The 12,600-nt window shown below is 43.3% G+C and overlaps 1 protein-coding gene across 5 annotated transcripts in view; it reads left to right on the plus strand.

The window, feature by feature from the left end:
• The window catches only part of AP2B1 (adaptor-related protein complex 2, beta 1 subunit), an 84,147-nt gene that overhangs the window by 18,966 nt on the left and 52,581 nt on the right, over window positions 1–12,600 (plus strand). For all 5 annotated transcript variants that reach the window (XM_014953162.1, XM_014953163.1, XM_014953161.1 and 2 more), the window contains exons 6-9: window positions 4,061–4,251; window positions 6,546–6,767; window positions 7,670–7,790; window positions 9,988–10,083. In XM_014953162.1, the coding sequence (XP_014808648.1) occupies window positions 4,061–4,251; window positions 6,546–6,767; window positions 7,670–7,790; window positions 9,988–10,083 (630 nt within the window). The remainder of the gene's footprint in view (window positions 1–4,060; window positions 4,252–6,545; window positions 6,768–7,669; window positions 7,791–9,987; window positions 10,084–12,600) is intronic.

Below are 12,600 nucleotides of genomic sequence, written 5' to 3' on the forward strand. Positions count from 1 at the left end.
GCAGCTCTCCGTGAGGTCGGATCTGGTCTCTCTGGCTACAGAGAGGGTTTGTCTGTAGGTGGGTTTAAAAACGTTGGGTTCTTGTTAAATCTGTAGTGTAATTTGAAGTGCTGGAATTATTTATTTATTTTTTTAATAACAGCCTGTGAGATTTAGTTATCATCATCCCAATGACGCTTCTCTGAGAGTCTAAATTTGTCAGGAAATTCCAGCCAAAAAGCAGGTTTATTGTCATTCGGCTCCACTGTGCTCTAAGGGGCTGTTGCTGTGACTGTGTTTGAATAATGCTGAAGTGTACCCAGGGTGAACTGATTTAAATCAGCAAGCCAGGGGCCCATTATTATTAAATCTTCAATGCAATCTGCATTTGTACTTTCTAGGTGGTTTTTTTTAGGCTGATTCTCAAGCTGTTAGCTTGAAGACAGTATTCTTAATTGCAAGTCAGGTGGGGCATTTTGCTATGGAGTTGTAATTCTTTGAGCTCACATATCTTTGGCTAGTGGGTTGACCTCAGTTTGTTTAATTATATTTTTGACAACTGAAGACTATACTAGATGTTAGTTTCTTCTGCTTTTAGTCTCCTTCCAACCTGTGAAATGAGTTATCCTACTTCTGGTTGGTTTCTCATCAAAATGAACTTGTTGCATCTTTTGAAAAGCAGAAAATACTTTGTTGCTAAAGAAGCTTATGGCTTTTTTTTCCTAAGTGAAGGTATGGAATTGGCTATGGAGCTTCTTCAGTTCCATGGAGGACTTTGTCCTATACAACTTGTAAAGCTTTAGCCTTAGTTTCAATATGTCCCCCAGCGAGTACATCATCATTGCCATTTATTTTCAAGGTAAAAAACCCAACCTAATGTTTTTATCACTGACTTTTTGTCATTTTATACCTTCTACTTGCTGTTTGGACTTCATTATCTTCTGTTGCTCTGCTAAGGAAGAAGTATCAACCGAGTTGAAGACTTAAGGTTCATTCAGCTTTGATGTTGTAGATTTTCATTGACCAAAACATCTAAGTATTTCCAATGACTCTCATGTGACTGCCAAAGTATATACTAGATTACCAGGTGAAGTAATACATGAATTGGTGTTGACTGGTTCTTGGTGGACCTTTTTTCCATACCTGAGTGATAACTCTTAGCTTCAATCTTTGTTTATGTGTTGCCTGAGCCATCCCTTAGTGAGAGCTGTCAGCAAAGCAGGAGTGGTTGTGTACTGGAATGAAACCGTGCGGTGCTGGCTTGTGGTGCTCTATGTTCCTGTCTCGTAATGAAGCCAGTGGCAATGAAGCCAATGAAGAGAGGTGAGCGTGTGTACTTGAACCAGTGTTGATGTTGGACTGGTTCCTGAAATCTGTTTTCATTTCAACTGTGCTGCGGCTGTGTGAAAAGCCTTGAAGATGCTAATTATTTTTGTTGGCATACCGTAACATATCAATATGTTCGATGCGAATCGCCAGCAAGGACCTTTTTTTTAATAAATGTTGTTTAAAGTTTGAAGATAATCCCCATCCCTTCCCATACCCCTTTTTGCTTCATTTATCTTCTTGTCAACAAGCTGACGGCAGCACCGTTCCGCTAAGGTAGAAGGTGAGGACCAGCTGTAACTGTGGACTATGAGGTTGTATGTCCCATCCCATCTGGCAGAACTGATCTGCCACCAAATGTTTCACAGACCTTTCCAGTCTTTTTTTTTTTGTAACAGCCAAAATGCATCTTTCCACCTGACAGTCTTTCTCAGGGATGGTTTTAATGGAGATCTGACATCTATAGGGTTGCCGTGGAGTATCCCATCCTCAGCTTTGATTTGGACACTTGGCATTTACGGTACCGTGCTCCTTCCTGAAAGAAGCAAGATCCTAAAAGCAAGACCTCATTCACAGTTGGGTCTGTGGGTTGGAGCTACTGTGTACCAGGCAGGCCAAGGAAACGGCGTTTCTGTGCATCCTTTGCCCGTGGCAAACTCAAAGTGGTAGAATTCACTGGTTCTGCAAGGAGAGAAACTTAAGGGCAGCTGCTTTGACTTGTACTTGCCCCAGGGTTTTGATATCCATGGGGCCCAATTACTGCAACGAAGGTAGTGCCTGGCAGCGTGAGTGCGTCTCCCGAAGCTCAGCCCTGTTCCTTAGCACAAGTGACAGGTACCTTTCTGCCATGTTTTGGCTCTGTCACTTTCCTTTTTTTTTTAATCACTTCAAATTTCTTTTCTAGAGTCCTCATTTCATTTTATAAGTGCTTTTTCACAATGGTTTTGAACTTTTTGGTTGCATTTGTGATTTGTCTTTGCTTGTAAACTTCCAAAACATAATGAAATTAAAACCATATTTTACTTCAGTTTTATGCTGTGTCACATTAACCATTCAGGAATTAGGCAAATTAAATAATGGGAAGAATAAGCAGCATATCTTAATAAGATACTCATTAAAACAGTACAAGGCGACAGCAGTTCTGATTGCTAATAATTTTGGTGACAGAAGGCTCATTCAACTAATGAAATTCATAAAATCTTGGATCAAAATTCTCTCTCTGACCTCTAGGTGTGAAATGCAAAACAATCAACATCGCTTGTGCAATGACTTTGGAATATATTGGTTTAATGACAAGCAGTGATGGGAACAATGCAGAGAATTTTCTGGTCATGCTGTTCTTGTTTTCAGTGTACTGCATCAAAAGCATCTTTAGTCATCCAGAGAATCAGATGATTTTAGATAAGATGTTTCTTTGCCTTAATCCCATACAAAATGCTATAAATCTTCGTTTTACTGAGTATGAATTGTGAGTTGGGCTGGACATGATATATGTTGTAAAATATCCTGAAAATATCTTTTTATAGGGTATATCAGTTTTTGTGTCAAACTCAGGCTTAAATCCATTTTCTAGTTAGTTAGAAAAATACAACCGTTGTTTCGTCTGCAAGTTTTCTATTTTTGTCTATATATCCTGCAGTTCTTCTATTTTAAATATCTTCACGTGGCATCTGTTAGAATAATGGTTGAACTTGAGTACGGAACTAAGAATTAGAAATTTGTGTTGCACCCCCATTTGTCACTCTTGTCAGGCTGGACCCTGGACCTCCTCTCTGCTTCCTTTCTTCCGTTCTTAGAAAAGAGAAGACCTTACATAGTCTTAAATGTAGCAAGAATATTTTCAGTGATGAGTTGTGCTGGAGTGCTTGCTTTAGGAGGACTCCATGAAGCAGAAAAATGGGCACCATGGATTCCAAATTCAATTTGAAATTGAAATGTGTTATTACAAATTTAGAGGAGTTGTCCATTTTAGGGAAACTGTGTGTTTGCTTTCAAACTGGGTGACCTGACAGCCTTGTCTGGAGCTGAAGGCAGCCTGGCACCTGGTACCTCCTCTTCCCGAGGAGACAGTTCTTCTCATTTCTCAGATTGCATTTAGCAATGTGCCAAGGGACTGCCAGGGGAAAATGAGGCAAGGGGCATCCATTCCTGAATGAGTAGGGCAATTAGAGGCTTTGAGACTTTGACTATGCCAGTTGAGGATCTCCATGAAGTTGGGGGAGATGATGCCTACTTGAAGCAAATCAGGGTGGAAGTCTGGAGCCTGGAGGAAGGTGAGATGTTCCATGTGAACACTCTCTGATGCCATCTCAAGCTCCCTCCAGAGTGAAGTCTTTTGTGAGGTCCTGGTCCCAGGTCTCCATTCTGTCCAGAGGCGACTTTAACTTTTGTTTATCTTCAACAAAAATGCTTTCCAGTTGTGATTTCTCTAGCAAAATGCTCTTTGCACCCACGCTGGCTTTTCATGTTTCCTGTGTGTGTCAGGAGCCCTCTCCTGCTGTGCTGCTGCTATTTCACTTCCTCCCCAAGAGACTCTTCAAATTCCAGCAAAGAGCAAGGTTACAGTCAAGCTTTTGGTTCTCCAGGTTGGTTGTGAGGTTGTACTGGGTCCCTGAAGGCTTGGACAACTGATATGGTGGCTGTTGCTACTCTGTGTTTTTTTTTCCATGTGTAACCCATGCTCAGCCCAGATTAATCCCTGCCAAGCCACTGGTGCCACGTTAGCAAAGACACATCTCCTTGTCTCTTCTCCCAGGTGGTGGCAAACGCTGTGGCTGCCTTGTCGGAAATCAGCGAATCTCATCCCAACAGCAACCTGCTGGATCTGAACCCTCAGAACATTAACAAGCTGCTGACAGCCTTAAACGAGTGCACGGAGTGGGGCCAGATCTTCATCCTGGACTGTCTGTCCAACTACAACCCAAAGGATGATCGTGAAGCTCAGAGGTACGCTTGTTCCTGCGCTTCGCACGGGCCACGAAAGGTTGTTCAGGAGCAGGGCACTTGCAGGCTCCTGGCAGTGTTGCAACCCTGAAAAAGGGCTTGTGCTGTCAGGGGTCTCTGTTCAGGTCTGTAAAAGCACAAATAAGACTTTAAGTAAAAGAGGTTTGAAGTACAGGCAACTTTGGGTAGTTTGGGCTGATGCTGGAAACCTGCCCCTACCCTTTGCAGAACTACTTTCTGTGTTTATTGTTAGCTTTTTTTTTTTCTTTTTTCCATTTAAAAGGCTAGTTCTTATGGGAACTGGCACTGCTGAGAAGGGATCAGCCCAAGACCAAACCTGTAACAATGGCTGACCCATCTGGAAGCATTGTTTGGAGGATTTTCTGTTTTAAAGCAGAGCTATCAAATCTGGTTTTGCTGCTTTGAGAGACAAGAAGCCTCTCAAAGGTTATAGGTTTCTGGGCTTCCAAAGTTGTGCAGGTCTGAGACTGGAATATTTTCCCACCTAAAAACTAGTCTGTGATATGATAGAACTGAAAATAAAGGTAGGAAATGATTTTTCTTATCACTCCAAATTCACCCTTGTGATTTTACCTTTAGCTGCAATAACTAAACTTAAATGCAAAGACCTTAGGGTTTAGGTAGTGGGGTTTTAATTTGTGCACTTCAAGCCTCCTCCTCATCTGTGTCCAGAATCACAAAACGTCAGATTCTGTACCCAAGAGAACAAAGAACCAGCAAGGAAAATGACTTGGAATGGGGATTCTCAGACTTGATGTATTTCATGTGGGTGATGTGGGGGGTGGAGGGGGAGGAAGGGGCACAAGCCCACACGCAAAATCCTGGCAGGCCTTTTTGAATTTGATGAGTTTCTTCATTGACTGTTTTCTGAGGCACAACAGATAATCCACTTTTTTTTTTTTTTTAAAAAGCCTTGCCAGTTTGGGGGGCACAAGCCCACACGCAAAATCCTGGCAGGCCTTTTTGAATTTGATGAGTTTCTTCATTGACTGTTTTCTGAGGCACAACAGATAATCCACTTTTTTTTTTTTTTTTAAAAAGCCTGCCAGTATTGCTGATTTTTTTTTTTTCCCCACCTCCTTCCCCCCTGTGCTCTGTTTCTGTGCCAGAAACAGCTATTAATGAGTGCTAAAACCTGCAGAGATCTCCAGGGTGTCAGGCCAGTATTATCTGAGCTTTCCCAGAAAGGGACCACTAGTTTGAACAACTGTGAACATGTCCCAGTTCCTTGCCCATAATTCCTCTGAAGAGTGGTGTGTGAAACTGCATGGGCAGTAACTGCTTTTACTTCTTTGTGTGGAGTTTGACTCTTGGAGCCTGCCTTATTCCGGGTAGGAAAATGACAGCACCTAGTTTTATATGGTGTCCTTTACAGCAAGGCTGGTGTCATTGTCCCTTTGAGTGGAGAAGCTGAGGCAGAAGCTTTGATGATTGAGGAGCTTTGGGACATCAGGTGACCTCGGGCAGAAGCAGCTGGGAACTGACCCCAGCTCTGATTTAGGCTCCTCTGCTCTTCACGTAGCGATGCTGCTTCCCTTCCAGGGTGGCTGAAAGGAAATCTTTTAGGGAAAGAAACTTCATGAGGCACAGATGGGAATAAGATTGTTCTGGGTTAGCAATATGCAGGAGGGGGTGGCAAGAGACATGACAGATGCTGTAAGAAAGACCATATGAACCCAAACTTCCTTTCTGCTTGGGATGGGTTGTTTAGGATGCTGTTGATTTAGGATCCACTCAGGCAAGTGGTGAAGCTGAGATTTGGGAGGGTATTTAGGTCACTCTTTCCCTATATCTCCAGATTAACACAAACCTCTTTTTGCAGAAGCAAAAGGTTGAAATAGCAGCAACCACCCCAAGCAAGCCAGAAGTGAATTTAACCTTCAAATGATTATATGGGGGCTGAAGTGTTTCTCTCATAGCAGTTTTGTTAAAGTTGTGTTTGTAAGTGACAGACATGATCACAGAAATAGAGAACAGCACCAGGCAAAGGCAGAAAGTACTCATAACTGAACGTGTGTTGGGACTGTAATGGGGAGAGCTGGAAGAGTTCCTGAGTTAACTGGGGCAGGAGAGGAACTTGAAGCTGTGAGAGAAGTTCTGGTTTGCCTCCTGCTGTGTTCACGAAAGCAGGACTTTGTCTGTTTTTTGTGAACAAAACCAAATCAAAGTAGTGTCTGAGAAGCTGTCTTCAGCCTTGTACGGTCTGCTAAATTCCGATCTGAAATATTTGACTTTCTAAAATACATGTGAACCCTTTCTTCCTCCCCTGTCTCCAGTATCTGTGAACGGGTGACCCCTCGGCTGTCTCACGCCAACTCGGCAGTGGTGCTGTCAGCGGTGAAGGTCTTGATGAAGTTCCTGGAACTTCTTCCCAAGGACTCTGACTACTACAACATGCTGCTGAAGAAACTTGCCCCTCCGCTGGTGACCCTGTTGTCTGGAGAGCCTGAGGTTCAGTATGTTGCCCTGAGGAACATCAACCTGATTGTGCAGAAAAGGTAAAGCCTCATGGGGACGTTATTCCTGGGTCGTTGAAGGGCATCTTGTTATCTCAGGCCTTCAGATAATTCTATGTGCACAGCACTTTGTTTAGTCCGGGGTCAGATCCCTCAAGGGGTGGATTAAGCAGTCTCATGACTCTGGTAGCCTGAATTAATTTTCTTTACGGCATACTTGTGATACCAGCATCATACAATATTTCTTGACCTGCCTCTCTCTTCACCACCTTCCTCAGAGCATTAAGAACTGCCTGACATTCGACTATAAATCAGGTTGCAAGTAGGAAGGAGGGTGTAACTCTACAGTTCATAGTGACCTGTAGAAACTCAGTGTGCCTGTGCTTTTCTCTTCAGCGTAGAAGAACCAGGCTGGTGACATATTGATGTACAGTGGGTTGGGTTTTTTCACTATTTTACTCCCACAGGCATGTTTAAATACTTGCTGGAAAGGTGGGATAGATTGGATAGCACTTTGTGATTGTATTCAGGGCAGAGTTACTGTGCACTGGCATCCTCCAAGTGCAAGTAGAAAATGAGTTTGTGGGTGGGTTTTGCATTAAGATAAGGATGTTACCCTTTCACTGAAAACACTGTTATCCTTGGCTGACGGCAGTGGTTGGCTCAGCTGTTGACATGGAGGAAGTACAGCTGTAGGTATAGTTAAAGGTATTTGAATTCTGCATTCTGAATTTTCTATCTAAACAATTTTTTTCTCTAGCCTTCTAACTTTTTTCAAATTGTTGTTCTCCTATGTTTGTTTGCATGTCCTGGGTGCAAAGTGATGCCATTCTGTTTCCCCATGAACGTTTAGGTAGATTTCTAAGCAAAAGATACCTTTGGTTAGGATAGAGCTTCAGTCAAGACAGGCTGTCTTGAGTGAAACAACATTATGTTCCCTCCAGGCCTGAAATCCTGAAGCAGGAAATCAAGGTGTTCTTTGTGAAGTACAACGACCCCATCTATGTCAAGCTGGAGAAACTGGACATCATGATCCGCCTGGCTTCTCAAGCAAACATCGCCCAGGTCAGCTGAGGAACTTCTGATGGGTTCTGCTTGTGGTGTGGGGATGGAAAACCTTCTCATGGTCCTTTTACGAGGACGTAGGCAACTACTGCTAGCTTTGTCCTGGCGTTTAGGCATCGCTTTCCCTGGTATAGTGCTCTTTGCAGCTACTTAATGGGAGATGTTGGAGTTTCCTCCATAATTTAAATGTTAATAGCATGGCGTGCCTTGCATCGTGACCGTTAGGTAGATCTTGTTTTACAGATTACAGTTCCAGGAGAAGAGCTGATGTCTCCTGTCAAATGAGTCACTGCTGGTGCTGAGGTTGGAATGAGAGGCTTGTTTCGAGTGAGAGGTGTGCCTGTAATGGAGGCATTCAGAAAGGCCAAAGATCACCGAAGCATGAATTTCAAGTGTATTAGTTAAATTGTTAGACCCTTGCACAGGCACTCTTCAGAGCTAAAATAACCTTTACTTTGCCTAACTTGCTTCCAGAGTGGAAATTGCACAAAGCTAAAGCTAAACTGAATTGAGACTGCTTTACAGTGTAGATTCTCCATGGATTTGATACACTTCTAATCCAAATTCCTTTCTTAAAAGGAAGTGTTCTCAAGTGCCACCCTGGCCACAAGACCTAACACTAATGCAGAATGATTAATGCCTCTGGTTAGTGCTATTATTGTCCTATCCTAATTGTCACAAACCAGTTTCATTTAATGTGACATTTTTTAAGCAGCTGTCTTCAGCTCTCTCCTCTGATGTTTTTATGGAACCGAGCAAGGAAATTCATGCCCCTTTTGTACTGGAGGCATGGAAAACGTTTTAAAAATCAGTTTCCATGAGAATGTATTCAGAATTTTGTGTTTACTCTTGGAGGCTCCATAGCAATTTTAATGCATAATGTTTAGATAGTCCATTAGTTGGATGAAAGGCAGCGGTGTCTGGAGGGTAAAGTCTGGGACTGGGATCTGCAGGCTAATACAATGAATTAATCTCTTCCTGGTTCTAAAGAGGCATTCCTAAAAACAACCCAAGCTTTATCAGAAAATGTGCCCTGAAACAAGACCTGAGCAAGCTTCTACCCACATCCTCCCTATGTTGTTTGTCGAGATGCTTCATCTCCGAGCCCGTTCTAGACCAGGGCAACAGAGCAGTTGAATTGGGCAATATTTGAAAAACATAAACTACTAAACCAGGGTGCTCTAAGTGCTGTGCAGCATAGATCATCCAAGGAAATAATAAAACTTCAAAACACAGATGTCCTGTCTACTCCTTGCAGATTTATTTGTCTGCAGTCTGGCCCTTCAAGGCCTCTTTATCTTGTCATTGTTCTGAGCAATTGGCATCAACTAGAGATTTTTCAAACAACGGTCTGGCTTTATGCTGTTCACCTCTCCCTCCCGATCTGTTTGTGACATCACGACGAAATCCCTGATGTCATGTTTGACATGAGAAACTGAAACAAATGAGATTTTGAGGGAATATAAACTGCATAAGGTCTTTTTTTTAAAAATATTTTTGTCCTAAGCTAAGTGATTTTTTTTTTTTAAGACAAAGCAGCTTTTTAGTTAGTGGTCTGTAACATCCCAGCAGGTCCTGGTTTAAGCCCTTATTCATTTTCCATTAGCAATAAAACTGAGACAAATAGTATCTTATTCTTAAGAGGGGAAATATCTTCACACTGATATTAATCTCTGTATAGGTGTTGCTGGGTGTCCTCAGATATCCTCTGCATCCTCCTTTGGGATCCAGTAGGGATCTAGAGGTTCATCTCAGCACAGGAAGAGGAGAGATCAGAAATGGTTGTTGCTGAGAGCTTTGCATACAGCAGATATAGAACAATAAGTACAATAAACTGTGTGGATGTGACCCCTATTGCACTGTATTTTCAGTGAAAGAAGGAATAGCTATATTTAAGTTAGGCAGGACTGACTTTGTCCCCAGCTTTTGTTCAGGGGAATTTGAAAATAACCTAGACTGAGCCATCCTTTGGCTTTGACCAGCCTAAACCCAAGTCTTGCTGCCTAATCTCAGCCAGTGGGTTTGAGATGGAGATTGATTGCAGAGTTTGACTGTGTGTGGAAGTTTTGACTGTGGTTTGAAAGTGTGCGGAAGAATACATCCTGCTCGTGTTCTGGTATTCAAGTAGCATCACTTGTCAGCATGGGATGTTCTGTGTGTGACCCCAGACACTCACATCAATGCCCTTTCTCTGCAGGTCCTGGCAGAGCTCAAGGAATATGCTACTGAGGTGGACGTGGACTTTGTGCGCAAGGCTGTGCGAGCGATTGGGCGCTGTGCCATCAAGGTTGAGGCAAGTATCTGAAACTTGAGGTTTTCTGTGGCTTCAAAAACAGTGATGGGCTTTGCCATCTTGTTCCCACATTACACAAACTCTCTTTGGTCCTGTGTTGGCAATCAAGTTACCTGGATGTGTTGTCCTCATGGACGAAGCCCCAGTAGGGCTTGTGAGCTCTGGCTGAGTACATCACAGGAGGGTGGTGTGCTCTTCTTGGACCTCGGCCTGTAGACAGAGCAAGGCAGCTAAATCAGCCTTGATGGACTATTTCAGTGTACTGGCTTCAGTGGAACAATGACAACTTATCCATGATGACCTCCTTTAATAGCTGTGGCCTGACCTTTTGAAGGGGGAAGGAGGAGAGATTGTGCAGAGGAACTGAATACTGTAAAATATGTTTTGTCCCCCCTGTTTCAGCTGAATAGAACAGAAGGAATTACAGAGATCTGGGGCACTTAAGTGCAATTTGCACAAAGGTAGAGTGACCCTATCTGCTTGTTTAGTGTTAAAGGCCCATACAGCTTGTAGCTTCACTTGGAATGTGCTCTCTTCAGCCTAGACACTTACGCAAGTAAGTTCCCAAGAACCTCTGCAGTTATCCAAAACAGCAGTCTGAAATGTCCTCTGCCGGTTGAATATCCACCAAAATGCTCGTAACAGAATATTAATTTTTTTTTTAGTGATGTCCCTGCTAATTTCCCTGTAAATGAATCTGGTACGCTTGACGGGAGCTCAGCCAGCCCGTGAAGAGAGAGAAGACTTATGCTGCCATGTTGGTACTTTTCAGTAAACTGATAACTGAGTGCAAAATGTCACATAAGTGGTCTAATTTCAGCTCAGCTCATTTAGCTTTTGCTAAAGTGTGTTCCCAGGAGCATTGCCTGACAGCAGATTTAAATAAAAACCTAATCATGCCTGGCTGAGTGTAGTGTCAGTGCACAGGTTTCCCTTGTTGCAGCTCAACTACTGTAAGTCTGTGTAAAGAGGACACCAACTTCTGTACTTTTGAGAGAATTGACCATCCAGGCAGCCTTCTCTTCCTTCCTTCAGCTCTTAAAGGCTTATCACTACCATGGATTTTCTTTTAAGCAGGGCCCAGTAGAGCGGGTGGTCACTGTTTGCGTTTCAAGTCTGTGGTTCAAAATACTGTCGTGCTCCTTCCGTGGTGGTGCAGGCAGGAGGTTGTCTGGATGGAGCTACAGCAGTGACAGTACAAAATGCTCTGGAGAATAGAAGAGGGCTACTGAGAAGTAAAAAGAAGCTGGTGGCAGCCCTTTCTGCAGCAGTGCTTGTGCTGGGGAGCAGGAGCTTGCTTTAGTTCTCAGTGGGGACTTTCTCACTAGGACTTAGCAGTGTGTCTGTCCTAGTTTCATGTGAAAGGTGATGTATTCCTGGGGTATCAGAACGTTATCAGAAGTTTTTATTCTTTCCTGTCCTCATCCCCTGCGCTCTTTCTTCCCATCCCTCATACCGTGACAGTCGTATTCAATATGCAAATAATAACGTCCCAGCAAATTTGCAGTGACCCTCTAACTGTGTAATTGTGTGTGTCTCAGTAAGTAGTGTTAACCTTGATTTTTAGCAACACTCCTTTGAAGACACTGCTGCTAAAGGTGAGGTCTGTTTACTCCTCTGACTAGAGCCAGATTTAAAGAGAGCAAATATAGAACAACTCATTACAGCGTCCTCATCTCTAGGTTAATCCCTGTCCCCAGTGCATCTGTGCTTACTAGAGGCTGTTTGCACTGTGAGTTATGACTAATGGAAGAGCGTTTTTACAGCCATCAGTGTCCAAGTTCCCAAAGCTTAGAAATCTGCTTTTTGACATAGGGCACAGCCGGCGGGAGCTGTTGATGAATGAGTATTCGTGGGGAACCTCAGCTCTGCCTTCAAGGATCCTACTTTTGTCTAATTGTCTCTACTAGAAGAGTAAGACAGTAATAAATCTGTCTGCTGTGACGTGCACCGTAGAGCAAGTGTGGCATTACCTTTGCTGGGCAGCAGTGTGTGGTGCTAACAGCAGAGGTAGTGCTCGTTTTGGAAATGTAAGCAGTACCCACGCTGAATTGCAAGGTGGATGGATTTTGCCCAGGCTTTTCCAGTTGTGGAGGTTTGGGGGATGTTAAGGACATCATTTTATGTGGCTGGACCAGCTGGGCTCAGAGTTAGCTTGAGTCCACAGCAAATGGAGTGGTGTAGCCAGACTTGACAGCATGAGGCGAGTGGGTGATGCAGTGGTTTGCTCCAGTGGTAGCACGAGATGAAGAAGTCATCTGATGCTTTTGATTGTAAGGAAATAAAGTACCACTCCTATGGGAAAAGGAAATGAAGTGGATACAGTAAGAATAGTGAGTTGTCTGGAGCAAAGGAGAAGTAGGAGTCATATTTGAGGGGGATCTGTCTCAGTTCCAGGAGATTCTGCCAGCAGCCTGGTTCTTAGAAGTCATTGAGCCTTACGGCTGTCAGCATGGTATGGACTTCAGTAATCTTGCAGGCTTTCATTTGGTTTCTACAGAAAAACAAAGCAAGTTT

This window comes from Calidris pugnax, unplaced genomic scaffold, assembly GCF_001431845.1.
Source record: "Calidris pugnax isolate Ruff unplaced genomic scaffold, ASM143184v1 scaffold133, whole genome shotgun sequence".
Classification (NCBI taxonomy): Eukaryota; Metazoa; Chordata; class Aves; order Charadriiformes; family Scolopacidae; genus Calidris; species Calidris pugnax.